The sequence below is a fragment of the Cylas formicarius genome, unplaced genomic scaffold, assembly GCF_029955315.1.
Source record: "Cylas formicarius isolate icCylForm1 unplaced genomic scaffold, icCylForm1.1 PGA_scaffold_10__41_contigs__length_53128322, whole genome shotgun sequence".
Lineage (NCBI taxonomy): Eukaryota > Metazoa > Arthropoda > Insecta > Coleoptera > Brentidae > Cylas > Cylas formicarius.
In genome coordinates this window covers 34,598,519-34,617,986 of record NW_026844214.1, presented here as the reverse complement: position 1 = coordinate 34,617,986, position 19,468 = coordinate 34,598,519, and the positions used below count along the sequence as shown (strand labels likewise).

Here is a 19,468-nt window from a genome sequence, read left to right as displayed (position 1 = left end):
ATGATAACGTCGCATTGGCTCTGGATCAGGGAGCAACCTTAAAGACATTCTTTTTGGAAACAGAAGCAGTCTTCGTGTACTAGTTCCGACGTCTTTGCACAAAACAGTAAAGAATTTTTAAATCTGACAGTATGCACACGAAAGTTGTTTTGTACAGTAGCATACTGACAGTCAACTGGAAAATAACAACTATTTAACTGATCCGAACACAACCATCTATTTCGCAATTTTATTATTCTAATAACCACAGGTTATTAGAATAATATTTACTAGGGCTAATTAACATTTTTGAATCATTGTTGGGTATTGAATACACAATTTGTAAACATTTCTTTGGAAAATAGATGTTTTAATTGCAGGTATTGCCATTTCACTCGTAATTACCAAACCTGTTTTACAAATTATTACTATTTTTAGGGTAATGCAATTTCAGGTATTATCAAATTTCCTTTAATTCGTCAGAGCTAAATATTTCGAGATTTAAGGTTTGTACGTGCACAAATGAAAATACTGTTACCAGTTTTCCTAAAAATTGATTAAGGTTATTTATTTGCACGTGTTGATCCTGCAAAAGTTAAAGTAGATTAATTTGATCATTTTCTTTGAGAACTTCGGAACTAATAATGTTGGTATTTTGAATTTTGAATTATAAGTTCTACGTTTCGTTTGAACTTACTCATTATATCTCCAGTAAGAGAACTTAGTTCATTAATCTTACACAATAAATTTAGTTGATTTTGCTTAATTATTTCTACATTTTGCATAATCGTTTCCATGTCAATATTATGGAGATTTCTGGTGATGAACTTAATACCACTGGCAAGAAAGTTCATCAATCCTCGTTTCTTACTGTTGTTCAACTCATAAATGTTGAGCTTTGCGTAAGTATCGTAAGTGAAATTTAATGCCCTATATACGTGATGGAACTGTTTTCTTGTAAAACTATTATTTTGTTCGTGTACTAGCTTCTCTAAAATCAACACGTTATTAAGTAAATGGGATAATAAATGTTAAATATTAGTAATGTTAAATGGTACATATGTAGTAGGATAATAATTTAAAACTAATGAGGGTGCTACATCTTCGGTATAACATCCGTTATTCGGAAGTTTGTAGGCCTGAAGTGCTTGGGCCTGCTGGATCGGGATCAGGAGGCTGAAAAGAAAGCTTCTTTCTAAGCCTTTTAATTTTTCTTATATGCGTAGAGGTTGGTTGTTTCTTAGAAATGCCAGTAATTTTATTTTTACGGATGTTCGTAATTTTTGTGGGTATGTTCTGAGCATTCATTTTATTTCTAAGAGTCGTTTTCTTGTAGATCATTTGATCACGGTGTATGTTGGGAAGAATTAATCCTGTCAAAAAGCGTTACAAGTCTCAGAAAAATATGATAAATAGCTCATAAGGATCCGGAATGGCATCCAGAAAAAGTCGTCTTTCTTCATTTTTTCAGCAAGAAAAAATTACAATTGTTATTAACAAAAACTGGATCAAAAAAGAGGGGTTCAGTTTTTTGAAAATTTCTCATAGATCAAATATTAAAAAAGATTCTGAAAGTGCAGGAAATTTCAGCTATGAAGTTCTCGACTCCCGAAATCGTAGAACCAATATTTATAATTTTTATTTAACATTGAAAATAGGCTTCCGCGCTGCAGTTTCGGCATTCGCGCGCCGCCGCCGTATTAAAGTCTCGCTTAAATATTTTTTTTGTGCAACTAAATGTTTATAAAAAAAAATCAAAAAATTCAGGTATTAACTATAAACCCCAAAGATTATGACCCCTCGATTTAAAAAGTTTAATAACCATTTTTCTAAAAGTTACGTTATTGTTAACTAACAGTTTTTTTGCTGGTTTTCGCTGTCATAAAAGGCGATATAAAAGTTTAAATAATTATTCTGAATTTTTTTCGTTTTGTGCAGTCCTTTTTATCAATATCCTGAACAAGATGGCGTAAAAAAAATAGAAAAATTTTATTATTTCATTAATTATTAATTTTTAATCAACAAAAAAAATAGAAAAATTGAAATAATATTATTTAAACAATTTTTTTTATAAATTTAAGCCAATTATGATTTTTTCATGACATCGTATTGTAATTTTTATTATTCTTTTATTCCATTTGTTTATAAAAAATTTATGAACAAATGGACTAATTAAACATTTAAAAAAAAATTGTTTACCACATTGTTAGCCTGAAAAAATACCTTAGTGTTTATAATCGTTTTTTTTTTAAATAACCATTATTGAAATAAATATTTAAGATTTTTTTTTTAAATGATTATTTCTTCATTTGTTGATTAAACAATTTGTTTTAAACAATTTTTTTTCTTGTTTTTTTTATAGAGAACAAAAAAAACAACAATCTGCAATAGTAGGGTAAAAAAAGTTCTTCTATTTTTTATTTAATTTTATAAATTTTCTGTGTAACTAAGCCCAAGCGTTGATTTAATTTGTCAACACACAAATGGCTGTAACTTTGCAACTATTAGATACGGTTTTCGACCTTCAAGTCATTTTTGTGTAGCATGAGTTGAGCTTTTTAATTAATTTTTAATCTAATTTTTGTCTGCTATTGTTTAGTAGTTACACGCATTTGTCTATAAACATTTGCATATTGTACATCTTATTAGGCTTATATCTCATAAACAAATAAAGTTATGACAATTATGGTTCAGGTATTTTTTTTATTATTAATGAACTATTCAAATATATATTTTTTTTATATTTTTAACCTTATTTGTTTATGAGTTTTTTTTTCCACTATTAACTATTTTTTTATTCTTATATTTTTTGTTCTCATTCTTATATGATTTCAAGTAGATAGTAATGGTACCAACACATGCTCTGATTCTCACAATTTTTAATTTTAATAATAAAAATTTAGAATTAATATTACAGATATGAACATAGAATATAATGTTAGATTTCAATGGATACATAGTTTGATGTTTGTCGTAGTACCTTTAGTCTCATTTTCGGCAGCTGCCTGTAGTAAAGGACGTCTTTTTGTTAAATTTTATATCCGGAGCGGTTTACTGAGCTGTAGCTTCCCTAATTTAGGGACTTGGTCATTTAGTAGTGAACAGTCGATATTCGGTGTGCGTCTTTTACATTGGTGTAAATGTATTTATTTCTTATTTATTTATTTATTTGTGCTTTGGTTTAATCTCTTTACTACTTGAGTTACTGATTTTATTTTTAACAAACATTTTTCACCAATATTTTAAAATAATATATTTTCATAAATATGGATATAAAGAAGAACTGTGTTATTTGCCAGAGAATTTTAGAAATTTAGGTGGTAAAACAGCAAAAGCAAAGGACATTAAGTCTTTGTGTGAGCTTAGTAAAAAAAACAAGGATAAAATTTCGAAACGAAAACGAAACTGAAATCGTGATTCATCATCATCATTCATCATTCATTCATCAACTTATAATATTCGACTAAGAAAGGTAAACTTCCGGAAGTAGCTGATTCTCTTGCTTCGGGAAGATCTTGCCGATCCAGTGTAGTCTCAATCGACGGTTTTGACTTTTTTCTTTGTGTATTTTTTGCCAAAAAAGCAGGGCTAAGTCGAATTGTAATAAATATGTTATTTCAGAAGATTCAATACAAGAGAAACTGCTGAAAATTGCTCGACATCGTAATGATAAGTTGGGAACGACTGTGATATCGCTAATTGAGACGATTCCGTCTCTAGCCAAGGCTAATGTTCATTATCATAGCAATTGCTTTGACAAGTTCAAATATATTCCACGACCTTCGACATCCAGCCATACTCCCGATCCAGGTGTTGCCCAAACAATGCAGGCTATTTATAATTACATAGAAAATCACGATGAATAACAATTTACAATTAAAGAATTGAAACGAATTGGAAACAACAATTTATGTGACAAAACCATTCTAAAATATTTACAGCTGAATTATAAAGATGATATTACAATTGTGACAATCGCTCGGAAAGAGACAATAATTTGTTACTCAGGCACATGAACATTACCTGTTGATGAATATTGATATCTGCATAAAGAAAAGAAGAAAAAAAACGAACGTCTGAGAATCATTAAAACTGCCGAAGAATTAGTTGGTAAGCAAATCGCATTATGACAGTAAAGTTTATTCTTCCTCAGCAAATTTCTTAGATAATGTTGAAACAGATATCCCTACTTACTTAAACACGTTTCTAAGTGTAGTTATGCTGGATAAATTTGTCAAGAAAAACGAAACAAGAAGCAAAAACGTATCGATTAGTATTGAAACCTTAGCAAGTGATCGAGACAGTGACGAGAAATCATACGACAACAGCGAGAAGAAAATGGAAGTTAAGAAAAAATATTTAGCGCATTCGATTGTGTCTGCAGTCCGTCCAAAGTCATTTGTCTCTACTTTCCATCATGCAACTGTCCTACATATAAACCATAAAAGTGGCTCGAAGCTGATTGTCACCTTTTTTCTAATTTGGGAGTTTGTGCTTCTTATTATAACGTAGCGTTGCATGCGTTGTCAGCGATTAAAGCTGAAGTAACTCAAATAACACCACCAATTTTTGCCCGGTATGTATACGCCCATCATAATGCGCAGACAATAGATGGTAAAAATACTATTTATGTAGCCGCTGGTATTGTTGCTCTGCATCCTCCATCAGCATTAGGAACTGGCAATCCGGTGCCAAAACTGAAAAAGTTGCCCTTAGCTACTGAAGTTGCTTCTTTTGGTCATGTCCCGCTTAAAGAGTATATTGCTCTCGAGGTTTTCTGCAAAAAGTTTCTCGATGAATTAAATGTCCAGTATCTAGAGTTCTTCTTTTATCAATTACTGACCAAGACCCATCAAATCCCCAGACAACATTACATTACATTATGCTGCTGATCACGCGAGAAAAATTGAAATAAAAACTTGTTTCGTCACTGCGTTGTGGATTAAAGCCAAGCAAATGTTGTGTAATGCGTCGGATAAAGAATTGGAAGCAGTGCAACTTCGTTTAGGCGGGTTTCATCTATTGATGTCCTATTTAAAAGCTGTGGGGACTATTATGGGATAAAATATTAAATTGTACAAGGTATTTCCTGGCACATTTTGGCTACAGCTATCGGTGAGTTGATTGCAGAAGCAGCCAGTTCCGAAGAAAACATAGACAACCATTCTCAAATTGAAGGTATTAAAATTTTGATCAACGAAGAGTCTTTAATGTGGAATCTAAAAAAATGACTGATTTGTTACAATTTTTTTAAGACACTCCGTCATCGAACACGATTAACAACGACTATGACTGTAAGGCCAGGTATCATCTTTTTTTAAGTGCTTTAAAACAAAGAGGTCCAACAGCTGAACTCTGGATACAATATTTCCATATGGTAATGATTGTCTTACAATTTATTGAAGCAGAAAGAAATGGTAATTGGAATTTGCATTTACTATGTGTTCGTGAAATGTTGCCAGTTTTTCATACTGCAAGTCATTTCAATTATATCAAGGGCGCTCAGATATACCTTCAGGACATGGAGAAGTTGAAAAACCGTATGGATGCTGATGAGTACATTGTTTTTACTCAAAAAGGATTATTTACTATCCGAAGAACGCAAAAACTGTGGTCAGGAGTATGGTCGGACATGACCATTGAACAAGCAGCTATGCGTTTCTTTGGGACTGGTAAAGAAGGTACTCAACATGGCCGAACTATGAGTGAGACTGTTGTTTCACGGTTTATTTTGAGAATGCCATATGATTTCGACGTTTTGGATCAGTTAGAACAGTTTGCTGATGCAGAAGTTTGTCGTCAGATCAGCACGTCGAATTGACTTATTCGAGACAGAAGAAAGACAAAGAAGATACTGAAACATTCAAGGATTGGTTAAATTAGCACGGTATTTTTCAGCTTCGGCCCGACAAGTTGATATCTTTGTCAAGCCGACTAGTTGCTGATTCAGCAGTAGATTGCCATCACGCTATGATCGGTTTGAATGCGGATACATTCAAGCACAGCAAATTAAACTCTTTAAAAACATTAATCAGCACTACGCCTGTACCAGAGAAAGAAAGTGAGAAAGTGTCTGTAAACACCAACCTTGATTTTCTAAAAAATTGCTGCTGGATTTATCGACGATACAAATTTGATGAAAGATTCAAATTTGATGAAAGATTCTATTAAATACGAATTACCACCGTTTCCTCTGGCTCTTTTTAATGAGCAGGGAATTATGCGAGAAAGCCAAAAATCTGAACTCTACAAGTGTTTGAAATGTACTTCGTACATTCCAAGGAACTTTGCTGATGCAAAATTTGTCATCGACGGAGGTTTTCTGCTTTACAAAGTTGTCTGGTCTAAGAATCTTACATTTGAACAACTATTTGTAGTTTAAGAGAGTTACATTGTTAAGCAATACTCATGTAATGCTACGGTTGTTTTCGTAAAGCATTTAATTTATTATTTCGAAGATTGTTATGAGCTGTCTGTTTTTCAAGCGCCAGAAGGCGCAGATACTTTAATTACACAAACTGCAATCGACATCGCTAAAAGTAATGAAAAAGTCGTCATCGTGGGACTGATGCGGTACTCATGATTGCTCTTACACCTGAAAATCTTACAGTCAGCATGTTGAAGCCCAAGATTTTGAAGCAACCTGACACAATAATTACCAGTAAAAATAATATTGAATTTAAGAATTTCATATTGTTTGCCCACGCTTTCTCCGACTGCGACACAGTAAGTTTAATATTCATGAAGAGAAAGAAATCTTTGTTAAAAATTTTTTCAGACAGATTCAAGTACTCATGAGATAATAAAAAACTTTTTACGCTCCGAATTCTTCAGAGAAAGACATTGAAACAGCAAGAGAAGCAATGATGTTAAAGCTGTTCAAATCTAAGCTCAAAGCTCTCGAAGAGTCGCGAGTTGAGAAGTTTGATAGTCTCTTCGAGAAATCGTCTGCTATTAATTTAGCTTCACTACCACCGACTTCAGGCGCGACTTCAACATTTATGCAGAACATATCTGCAAATGCAAATTTGGTTGGACAATTCTTTAAATCCTGAGGAATGAGGCTGGAAGAAAACAGAGACAATGTTTCTTCCAGTTCGAAATAGTTATCAAACCAGGGTATCTACAAATCATGCAGGGTATTTACGGTTTTTACAGTGATGACAGTGATGATGATAATGGAAACACTGAAGAGATTGAAGATGATAATTTTACAACTAAAACAACAGAACAAGTCCATGATGTTCCTAACTCTCTCTCATCAACATCAGACGACCAGCCATTATCAAAACGCAGAAAGAACAAGTTATAGATTTAAATGTAACAATTATAAATTTTCATTTGGTTCTAAGAATAAAAATCATCCATTTTATAAATATTGTTAATTACTTCCAAAATTTATTCCCTATCTCCCGATTTATACATTTTTTCCGACATAAAAATAACAAAAAATAGTTAATAGTGGAAATAAAAATAAAAAACTGCAATAGTTGTAAAGTTACAGCCATTTGTTTGCTGACAAGAGAAGTCAACGCTTGTACTTAGTTATACAGAAAATTTATAAAATTAAATAAAAAATAGAAAAAAACTTTTTTTACCCTATTGCTGCAGATTGTTGTTTTTCTTATTTTTTTCTCTATCGAAAAAAAAATTAAACAGAAAAATAACAAAGTGTTTAATAAACAAATGAAGAAATTATTAATAATTTTTTTTGCAATTATCTAGAGAAATGCAAATAATGCTTTTTAAGAAAAAAAAATTCTTAAATATTTATTTCAATAATAGTTATTTTAAAAAAACGATTATAAACAATAAGATATTGTTTTTAAAGAAAAAAAATGTTTTAAATCATTATTTCTTCAGGCTAACAATGTGGTATTTTTTTTAAATGTTTAATTAGTCCATTTGTTTATATTTTTTTTATTAATAAACAAATGGCATAAAAAATAATAAAAATTACAGTATGATGTCAAAGATAGAAAAAAAATCATGACTGGCTTAAAATTATTGAAAAAAAAATTGTTTAAATATTATTTCAATTTTTCTATTTTTAACATTAAGATATTGTCTTTAAAGAAAAAAAAATGTTTTAAATCATTATTTCTTCAGGCTAACAATGTGGTATTTTTTTTTAAATGTTTAATTAGTCCATTTGTTTATATTTTTTTATTAATAAACAAATGGCATAAAAAATAATAAAAATTACAGTATGATGTCAAAGATGGAAAAAAAATCATGACTGGCTTAAAATTATTGAAAAAAAATTGTTTAAATATTATTTCAATTTTTCTATTTTGTTCTCTATCTCCCGATTTATACATTTTTTCCGACATAAAAATAACAAAAAATAGTTAATAGTGGAAATAAAAATAAAAAACTGCAATAGTTGTAAAGTTACAGCCATTTGTTTGCTGACAAGCCTAGTCAACGCTTGGACTTAGTTATACAGAAAATTTATAAAATTAAATAAAAAATAGAAAAAAAAATTTTAACAATAAGATATTGATTTTAAAGAAAAAAAAATGTTTTAAATCATTATTTCTTCAGGCAAACAATGTGGTTTTTTTTTTTGAAAAATGTTTAATTAGTCCATTTGTTTATATTTTTTTTATTAATAAACAAATGGCATAAAAAGTAATAAAAAATACAGTATGATGCCAAAGATGGAAAAAAATCATGACTGTTAATATCTGAATTTTTTGTTTTTTTTTTATAAACAATTAGTTGTACAAAAAAAAAATTAAAAGCGAGACTTTAATACGGCCAGCGGCGCGCGCATGCCGAAACTGCAGCGCGGGAGCCTATTTTCATTGTTAAATAATAATTATAAATATTGGTCCTACGATTTCGGGAGTCGAGAACTTCCTAGCTGAAATTTCCTATTATCGTTAATTTTTAACATTAGGAGTGGGATCGGGCTTTATTAACACCGATAGCGGACTGTCGACTTGTGTTTTGGTAAGGAAAATCCCTTTGCTTGTGAATAAACAAAGTGAACGATCGTTGTTTAAACAAAAACAATTGACGATGGCGTCCAATGATGGTTCAACTAGCGCAATTTTATTGGAGTTAGGAAAAGTCTTGAAGTCTCAAAAATCTAGTGACCAGGTAGATTTCCAGTATTTTAGATCCGAAAGTAATGATTCCCGCAAATGAACAGTGAGTGACTTCCTACTTTAGTCAAAGAACCACAACGTGCGAATCTAAATACCATTCTTATGAATTGGAAACTTTGGCAATAGTTCCAGCTGTCAAAACATTTTTGCACTTACTTACTTGGTGTGAAATTTGACGAATCTATATGGAAGAAAATGGTAGTGAAGAAAACCTAATACAGTAGCTTAGAAATGGCTATGCAGAGCTTTGTATGAGGGCCATCAGAAACCTCCTTGGTTGAAATCCAGATAAACTCCGGATAGTCGAGCGGACTATGAAAAATACAGTTAGTTCTAAATATTACAACGCAAAAATGTACAAATAAGATTCAAGCCTTATTGAAAAAATTGTCGAAAGACTTGACACCAGTTCGTAATCGTAGTTTGGACAGACATCGTGTAGCTGAGAAGTTTGTATCAAGTTCCGTTTTGGGTACCAGGAACCAAAAGGTGACTTCGTCCTAATGTATGAAGTTTTGCAGTGTCTAGAAAATGAACGGTATGAAATTAGGAATAAGTACAAATGTTATAACCAACGCTGCTAAGAAACAACTTAGAGTATGGCCCCTACAATGGATTTAATTTAGTGATATGCAAGGGATTCTGAAATTCATGAAAAACAAAAAATGATTCTAATGAGAGTCAGTTAATCTGTAATTATTTTTGAAGTCTTTTTTCTCCGTTTTTGCGGTATGCACCAATACATCCAATTTGATTATCCTTTTTGACCTTTGTCTCGTAAGAAATAAAACCAGGTGGTAGATTGCGGTCTGCACCAATACGTCCAATCTGATTTTCCTTTTTGACCTTTGTCTCGGAAGTAGCAAAGCCAGGTGTTAGATTGCGGTCTGCGCCAATACGTCCAATTTGACTATCCTTTTTGGCCTTTGTCTCGTAAGTAATAAAACCAGGTGGGAGATTGCGGTCTGCACCAATACGTCCAATTTGATTTTCCTTTTTGGCCTTTGTCTCAGAAGTAGCAAAGCCAGGTGTTAGATTGTGGTCTTCACAAATACGTCTAAATTCATATTCTCCGTTTTGGGTCTTTGTCGAAGCCTAGGGGAATACTGCGGACTTACTGACATTAAAATTACAGATAGATATCTGTCAGTGATATTTGTTGCAGATTAAATTAATAAAGAGTGAGGCATGGAGAGCGTCACCAACGTCAGTATGGCCGTGTTAGAAACCAGCGGACGATCAGTTAAATTTATTTATTGCTGGATATTTTGCGATATTTGTTATGAAAGCCGCTTCCAATCAAAGAGAGTGGCAGCCGACGACGTGTATCTGAGGATAAGGGTTCACAGATGTCTTTGGGCGCAAGGGATTTATTATCGGGTGGTATGAAATATAGAAAAGCGTCGTCGGACTAAGATTCTCCCTGCTCGGGTAACTTGCCGCTTTCGTTTCGTTATATGCGTTGAATAAAAGTACATGTTATTGGACTGTATACGCGTTTTTAGTTTTTTATTATCGTTAATTTCTAACAATATAATGTAACAATGTCTTCACCTCGACATTTTTCTATAAACTAGTATGAAAAGAAAATTTAAAGTTTTGTGACGTAGGTAATGAAATTTTGGGTAGAATGACCCAAATGTAAGGCTAACATCCTTATTATTATCTAAAAGTACAGAATTTAAGACCCGAACACTTTCCAAATCGTTTAGAATTTGGCCGGATTCTCAACCACCAAGATATTTTGGGCTGACAAGGTAACATTTTTAAGAGATAAAGCTTTTCGGGAGTAATGAGAATATTTTGCCAAATGCTTCAATCCGAATTCAAGGCCTATTTTTAATTTTTAATGAATAAATAAGATGGACAGGCTAAACAGCGTATTTTTGAATTCCATTTTCTTCAATATCAATGAAGTATACGTTTTTCTTGTAACAGAAGACAACTTTTCCGATTTTATAAGAAAAAAGTCTAATACTCAACCCACAAGAATACAGTTTTTTTACCTGTACCCCCTAAAAGGTACCCCACTGACCAAAATTTGACCTTTATAATTTCCAAATTAGATTCAGCATGACAAAATTAGTAAAACGCTAATTTCAAAACTTTCTCTGAAACTGTTTCGGAAATATTAATAAAAAACAATTTTGTATTAGGGAATGCGGTTCGCTAGGGGGCTTTTCTCCACATCTGTTTATTTAGAAAAGGAGGGCTTATTTTGTACATAAAATATGTATGTTATTTTCGGGACACCATATAAAACAATAAATTTGACACTAACTTCAGGTATGTCTGGATGTACCGCTATTTAAAAATATGAATGATGCAAAGAAGCTTGCGTTTGGAATACCGAGTAGAAAGAGTATTTTATATATAAATACACTATGGAAATTAATGATTAATTGTCAATAGTAAAATTGAATTAGGTTGACAAAAAATAAAAAAGTTAGTTATTTTATTTCAAATATTGTCTGTGGATTGCATTTGCCAAAATTTGTGGAATGGAAACAACAACCTATTTTTCCTTTCTAGACAAAACTAGACAGGCTAGGGCCATACCAAGGGAAAAAAGACTAAGATAATATACATAATAATTTATTTTCACATAAAAACAAAACACTTGCGTATCATTTAGAAAAATGTAAATTAGCTAGTTTATATAAACAATAAAATTGTATAATTTGCAATAACTATTTATATTGAGAATTCTAAAGTAGTTTGTTATTACACATTATAATTTCTAGAAAATTGGGAGTTAAGTACACCAATGGCTAAGTCGATTATAAATATAATTGACCAGGAATAGCAGTAAAATTGGTTTTTCTGTGTTTAACCTCTATAAGTGAATTGATTTTACTAAAAAAACATTTTATTTAGCGACAACATATATTTATCGGGTGTTTACCAAAACACAACAAAAGTTTGAGGCAATATTCTCCAAATTATTTTAATAATAAATTGGTGATTCTTAAGAAACCGTATAATTTGAGAGATTTTCTTACAAAATTACTGTAAATATTTTCAAATCAAGCTCACTGGAGGCGAAAAAGGTCATAGTGCAGCAACATTCACATTACTAAAAATGACTGGGTATTGCACTAAGCAGGTCGATCATGGGAATAGACTTCGATTTTTGAAAAGCACCAATTATTCATGTTTTACAAAAACCGTGTATACCATTTAGGTTTATTATCGTTTTATGTTCTTTTAAAATAATTACATCTTCTCAAATGATTTGCCTCCGCAAATTTAAGTAGTTCTATGGCACATATGCATGCGGGAAAGCATTGGCAAGACAAGATGGAGGTGTGTGACTCAGTAGTTGGTATAAAATATCAGTTTAGTTTATCTACATTTTAAAATAGTAAAATCAATTTTAAAAACATTTATGTCTACAAATTTGAAGTGAAAATCAGATGGTCGACATTATTGTCACCATGGGCTGGTATAGAAACTCCTTTTTATGAAACCATAATTTGCACCATTTGCACGTGAAATTTTTTAATTTCAGAATTGTATTACTTTTCGAATCTTTTTCTCATTCACAAGTATTTAAGTGTATTTAAGTCTAATTACTAATCATTATCTTGGTGTGTTCTAGACCGAGTTGTATCTAAGTACTTTTTGCAAGGTTTTGGTGTTAAAAAATCGAAAAAGTATTGTTGCGAGTTTGAAAAAAAAATTAATTAGTGAAACTCAAGGATTTATCAAAACCGACCGAGACACTGACATTGATAATCCAAATATTTAAAAAAATACAAACCCATCACGACTTAAAAAAGAGCATTTGTTTCAATGATATAAAAAGTTGGACACACAGATCTAGATTACATGTTTTTATTTCCGGCAGAATACGCCAAAAAACATTTGCAGTACATTAAGTATATCAATAAAAACAGATTGGAACATCTCATATATATTTTCTATTTTCTCGATAAATTTCGGTACAGTAGAAAAGTGTTCTAATTTGAGGCTGCTTTTTGAATGTTTCGCCACTGCTATATTCGTTCTATTTGTTGGTAGCGTAACAGTTGACGTTTGTGTGCCAAAAATATTGTTGTGTTTAGTTGTGGAGCCGTATAAACATGTATTAGAAACGGTCAGAACAATACGGAATTCGGTAGAAAAAATATTCCATTCGGTTTAATAAACTTCCTCAATTAAACTTAAAAACTTAACTTCGCAATATTTTAACTACACTAACAGTAATTATCACGAGACAAATAAATAGAACCCCTGCCAGTGTCGAGACATTCAAAAAGCAACCTTAAATTTGAACACCCTTTATATAATATTTGTAAGTAAAATAATATTTGTACTTGCGATTTTTGCTCACATATACAACTGTACTATACCCAACACGCGACACTTTTTGATAGCAGTGCAAGATAAAAAAAATATTTTCACTACCACTTGACACTGGGTAAAGGACAAAGAAAACAAAATGGATGGTGGTTTCTTTGACAGGAAACGTTGTAAAGAAAATATGCCATTGTAACATAATACGGAAATATATAACAACAATTTCAACAGAGTACTTGGAGAACTAGATATGGTATTAATAATATTCATTATTTGGGCAAATTTTACAGCATCTTAGTACGAAAATGATCCAGTTCTTCTAATTATTATAAATTTGGCATTAGCATTATATTGAGTTTTTCGAATAACTGATAAATATTTTTCTATTTAGAAACAAAATGGAACAAAATTTTAGAAAAAAAAAGAGAGTGCATACCAGGAGAGTTGAGATTTTATTATTAAATTTGAAGTATCGGCGGTATGTTCTTAGACTCTACTCTAATATCAAATTTGAGTGAAAAAACATGTATCATTATTATTATTATTATTATTATTATTATTATCTTTAGGTTTAACACCGAAAGCGATCAAGTTGTTTATTATGGTAGATTATTGTACATAAGTTCTTCTCTTTACATCTTTACTACTTAAATGATGATCATGAATCTACAAACGAGAATATTGTCCAGAAAGTTCGTTGAGGAAAACAACAGGACAATTAAAACAGTATATGTTTCCCGAAGGTCAAAAACCTTGTCCCAAGAAGAAGTATTAGTAAATCAGTTGTGATGGTGATATGTGCGTCTTTTTTTTTGGATGTACGCGCAATCATCAACAGCTTGAAAAAAGGGGCAAGGGTTTCCATAGTGCGTAGTTGCACTATGCACGAAAAAACTAAAGTTCAGAAAAACGCGTATTTTAAGATGACAATAAAATAGTTATATCACAGCAAGTTTAAATACAAAACGGAATTAAAATGATTAATATAGCAAAGAAATGTTTTGGTAATATCGGTGCAATTATTTCTGTTCTATTCACAGAAATGATATGATGCATTAAAGTAGCGTCTAACAGTGCCTCTGAGCGCAAATCAGCTTTTCCAATATCCTTGAAGTACAATCCAAACTGTAACAATAATTTTCCAAAACAATTATTAATAACTGGAAGTAGATAGACACAACTTCGCTAAAATTTCGTGTGTGGGCGAAAAAGTTAATCCTCTTAGGAATTGCACATTTCTTGAATTTGAATGCACCAAAATTACAATGAGATTTCATTTTTGCCAATATTACCATTAAAACTTTGAATGCAAAATGGTAACGATTACGTTACAGAAAATTATTAAAAGAGCGTTAGTTCCAATTGCATGTCTAGTTTTACAAATAGCAGGATAAAATATCGATGTTTAACATTTTCCAATAATTAGTATTAATGGATTACTCATTCTAGTTTCCTGAGGGCGGAATACCACCTGCTTTGGTCGTTCCCCTGAAAAAAATTGAGCCAATAATTAGTTATGCAAAAATCCATATAGCTGCTTCAGCTACGAGTTTTAGATGAAAAGTCAAGTTGATTGCTCATGGTGTCATTTGGCCAATGTTTAGTGTATGTCGGTCAAGCGTTGCAAAGTTTCCTAAATTCATGCTGATAAACAGGCAGAAAGTTTTACATTTTCATTAGATCAACAATGGTATTAAGGTGTTCTATAGTGGGCCTAAAATATAAAATTTAATTTTATATGTAACAAAAAATTGAGAAGATTTGGAATGGCATCTACATCATCAGATCACAAACCTTAATTCAAAATTCCAGTAAAATGTCTACAGTTACTTTGATCAAACTACTCTAATCTGTGCGAAGATTATGAAACCGCTTATACAAAACAGACAGTGAATGTTTTTTGTTTCAATTCAGGCAATTTCAGTTTGAAGTCAAATAAAGTGCATGAAAAAAGTTGACATTTTTGGTGAAATATATGAAATATAAGCACATAATTTACAAGTAAAAAAGAAAAGTTTAAATACCTTGATTTACGATTCCTGTTCTGAATTCCTTTTTCAGACCCTTGGTTAATGCTAGATTGCCTGCTCACCACAGGGGGTGTTTGTCTATAAACACTGGGTTGACCTCTACCAACACATCTAGCATCCGCTAAAACGTTTTCTATACAGAAAATTTTCCATAGGCCCCGCCATAGTATTAAGACTTACAATGAACAACATAAGGCATTACTTGATATACATTTGATGTCATGGACATTCTCTGCCTATCAAAATCATTTGCAGGTGTTGGAGATCTGCTATTTTTGGGGTGTCCGGAATTTGGATCTCTTTCTCCACTCATCTACAAATGGAAATATTTACACGAGATACATCAAAACCGACATATTTCCAACTTTGACCCAGAAACGATTTTGAAAGACCCATACTTGTTTCTTATAGGTATGCTATATTAAAAGGTTAATGCTTAAACTTTGGATGTTTGATTTTCTTCTTGTTTGAGAAATTGCAGGGGATAAATGAGCATTGAACAATTATTACCAATGGTGGTGGCAACAACCAACATGTAAAAAACACTATATTGTTAAAATTATGTAATTTTCTTATCGAAAATAAAAAATAATAATTAAGGAAAGATAAATAAAATTCTCAAATAAGCCAAATAAATATGAAACATACTTGCAAGTTAAAATTATTAAACACAGTGAAACTGATTTTCAGTTAGATGATGAGAAAAGTGATATTTCCATATACTATGGGCAAATAATTTTTTCGATTTTTGGGCGTACCTAACTGCGTAAAATTTCTAAATAATTATTCTTTACTGCTTTAGTAGAGCACCTGTCTAAACAATCTTGGGGTCATATTAAACCCAGGTTGAAATACAAACTGTGATGTTGGAGGTGTATCAGGGGGGCTTCGATACGTTGCACCAGGGACGTTGGATCCTTGAGAGCAGTAACCCGTTGGAATAACCGCTGCTGGTGAATTGGCACCGTTACTACTGTGACCCGGACCAATTATAAAAGCACCCCCGGGTTGCTGCTGTTGACCTAAAACGAATTTGCCAGGGAACGCTTTTGGAATTGAATTTCGAGAACGACTATCAAATGGCTGAGGACCTTGAACAACGGAAAATAAAGTTAATAAATATAAAACTTCACATAAATTTCACTTCTAAATGAAGATAGGTGTTGAAATGTTTGTAAAAAAAATAGTTTTTTTCCTATTTTATAATAAGATTTTTCTCCCAAAATTGGAAGCTTTATCACTTATACACAAATGTAAATGTAATTGATGAAAAAACAAATACAGAATTATCGCAATTTCGGGAATACATTTATCGAAGGAGTTCGTGACCTTTACATATATTAAACGTTTTTTTTCATGTGATTAAATTTAACCCATATGTTCTTACATTTCATGTTTAATGCCACAAAACTTCTTGGCGTGACTGATCCAGCCGCACCCAAATTCATTTGCTGCATATTCTGAGCAAGTTGAACATAACCTTGATTAATATCTTCAGGTCCCGATGAACCAAATAGGGGATTGCTAGAGGATGACATGCAAATATTAGGAGTGGGCGTCCCCGGGCCGTAAGTAGGTAAGGCTTGTGGCTGAAATGCTGCAACATACATCCGCAAGGATATTATTACACAGAGTCCGTGTGTGCCTTTTAAACTTTAACGCACCTGCCGAAGAACAGGTAGCAGCGTTGTGCGCGTAAATCACAGGTGGCTGGTTTTGATAAACAATAGCAGCGTTAGGAGTAGGGGATTGGGAATAGACCATTTGAACTGACTGGTTGGGATAAACAGGCATTAAATCTGGATTTTGGGGTAGAGCTCCACATGACTGATGCATATAATTCATAGGATATACTGTCGGTACATAGGCTAAAAAGGCATTTATTATTATTTATATATTATATAGAAAATAGGAAATCTTTACCAGATTGAGTTTGCAAAGGAACTGGGAACCTTTGAGGTGTTGCAGGTCCTTGCGGGCTATTTGGATAAAAGCTGACAGGTTGTTGATTCCAAAATGACCCAGTGGGTTGACTATTGTACGAAATTGCTTGTGCAGAATTTGACACTGTACCCTCTGAGAGGTAGTAAGTACTTGATAATTCTTGATTGTTACTTTGATCCTGCTATAGGAAACTTAACATAAGCTTGTATAGGTAGATTTGCGCTCCTTATATGCATTTCATAAATGAGGGTTTATGATTTTTTTTTTTTGAAAATTGTCTTACTATAACTATATAACTATATAACCATAAAAGCTACTGTTACAAACAAACAGAATATGATTTGTAGTTTACTCTCACTATTAGTGTGTTTTGGTATAATTATAATAGCTAAATAAATTACCGTCCTCGAGTCATAATGCTGTTGTACAGGAACTCCATATGGAGTTGTGTATACAATGAAAGGTTGTTGCATAACTGGTGCACTAGCTTCCGGGGTAGGTATCCCATATGAAGAATACTGTTGCTGAAGTGGTAAATTTGCATTTTCACAAGATGAAACAACCTAAACAAGTTACAATAACAATGCTTGGATACATATGGCGATACAACCAAGATGTATTCCAACAATAGCCAAAAGTTGTCTTTTTGAAATAACCGATTAATACCTTTCGTTTTTAGTTGATATAATAACGGCCCAATTTATGTTACAAAAAATTAAACCTGGAACAGTTTTAGTTCGAAAAGAAATTTTTTGATTATTGTGAAAATTTTCTTTTTCCTTCTCAGTTAGAGCTTGCCTATAGTAACTTTCTTTAATCATGGACATTTTAAAAAGTGATTGGAAGAATGTAAAAACTGAAATTCTAGAATTTGCTAGCAGATGTTTAACTTTTCCATGACAATAAATATTAACTCATCTTTTTATGGTAACCACATAAATCTAATTCAATAAATAAACTTTACCAGTATATGCTACCTTAACATGGGGGAGTCAAGAAATTTGTTTCTAATGAATATGACAGATGTTTTCTCCGATTCAATTCTGGTAATACTTACTTGCACACACGGATAACTCCTGTTTATTTGAATTGAAGATGATGACAAAATAGGAGAGTATGGTAAACTAGGACTCGTTGCTGCACTAGCAAGGTTTGTCTTTCTAGTAGGGGATGATTTTGATGGTTTAGAATTTAATACTTTCGGTGAAGATCTTCCGACTTTTTCCCTATGTGGAGACTGATTTGGGGACAAAGATGCGTTCGTGTTTATTTCGAGTTGACTAGAATGTGATGGTTTGATAAGAAAACCTGGGGGTGGCCTGTTTGGATCGTAATGGTAAATGGTACCATCTTCGTTTTTTAACGACTTGCCTGTCTGTAACATAATATACATAATCTCATCAAACTCTATTTACAAAATTTTTACCTACAAGCGGTTATTCACACAAATTCTTCATTTCTGAGTAGCTTATGAAAAAAAGAATCATTTGAGACATCAGGTCTACGAATACATCAAATGGCAACCATGTAAACTTTAGAGCCTGTGTACTTAATTTAAATAACAAAAGAGATCTATTATTAACAAGTATTTCAAATTTTGACAGTTGAATCCGAACAGCATTAAGAATTGAAATTTGTAAGTAAACTTATATTGAGAAGACTTGTGTGAATAATCCTTCGTTATGAGTAAAAAATAAACTAAGAACTGGTACGAATAAGAGAACTTGCCTGTGGATTGATAATAATACTGCCTTTAGGAACACTTTGTATGTCTGTGACAGCCCATACAATTTGATTTTCTGGTCTGTCTGATATGATTCGATTGTGACCTTCTACACTGTTATTCAAATCCTGTCTTGCTTCGCCCAAATGGTGAGGAGTCGATGTCGGACTAGGCGTTACCGAATCTGACATCTGTGATTGTGACTTATAGCCAGAACTTGATGGGCTTAGGCGCCATGATACGGAACTAGCTCCTGAATCTGAAATGGAGTTTTATCTTGTTTATTATTAGAAAAAGCGAACGGAACCCGAAAGTAAGCATTTTTTGATACTTATCATACCAAAAATAAATGGTATTTTAAAAAAAAGTCTGTA

The 19,468-nt window shown here is 32.2% G+C and overlaps 1 protein-coding gene across 11 annotated transcripts in view; it reads right to left on the bottom strand.

The window, feature by feature from the left end:
* Positions 1 to 11,677: 11,677 nt before the first annotated feature.
* Positions 11,678 to 19,468, bottom strand: part of LOC132708217 (cAMP-regulated phosphoprotein 21) — a 47,590-nt gene continuing 39,799 nt past the window's right edge. For 4 of the 11 annotated variants that reach the window (XM_060680408.1, XM_060680402.1, XM_060680396.1 and 1 more), the window contains 10 exons: positions 19,096 to 19,353; positions 18,429 to 18,742; positions 17,773 to 17,934; positions 17,351 to 17,552; positions 17,092 to 17,295; positions 16,815 to 17,024; positions 16,238 to 16,518; positions 15,608 to 15,740; positions 15,422 to 15,548; positions 11,678 to 14,885 (listed from right to left, as the gene is read on the bottom strand). In XM_060680408.1, the coding sequence (XP_060536391.1) occupies positions 14,843 to 14,885; positions 15,422 to 15,548; positions 15,608 to 15,740; positions 16,238 to 16,518; positions 16,815 to 17,024; positions 17,092 to 17,295; positions 17,351 to 17,552; positions 17,773 to 17,934; positions 18,429 to 18,742; positions 19,096 to 19,353 (1,934 nt within the window). In that variant the 3' untranslated portion in view covers positions 11,678 to 14,842. Of the gene's footprint in view, positions 14,886 to 15,420; positions 15,561 to 15,607; positions 15,741 to 16,185; positions 16,519 to 16,814; positions 17,025 to 17,091; positions 17,296 to 17,350; positions 17,553 to 17,772; positions 17,935 to 18,428; positions 18,743 to 19,095; positions 19,354 to 19,468 lie in introns of those variants that run through there. The other 7 variants (XM_060680442.1, XM_060680417.1, XM_060680425.1 and 4 more) reach the window with 7 other exon arrangements.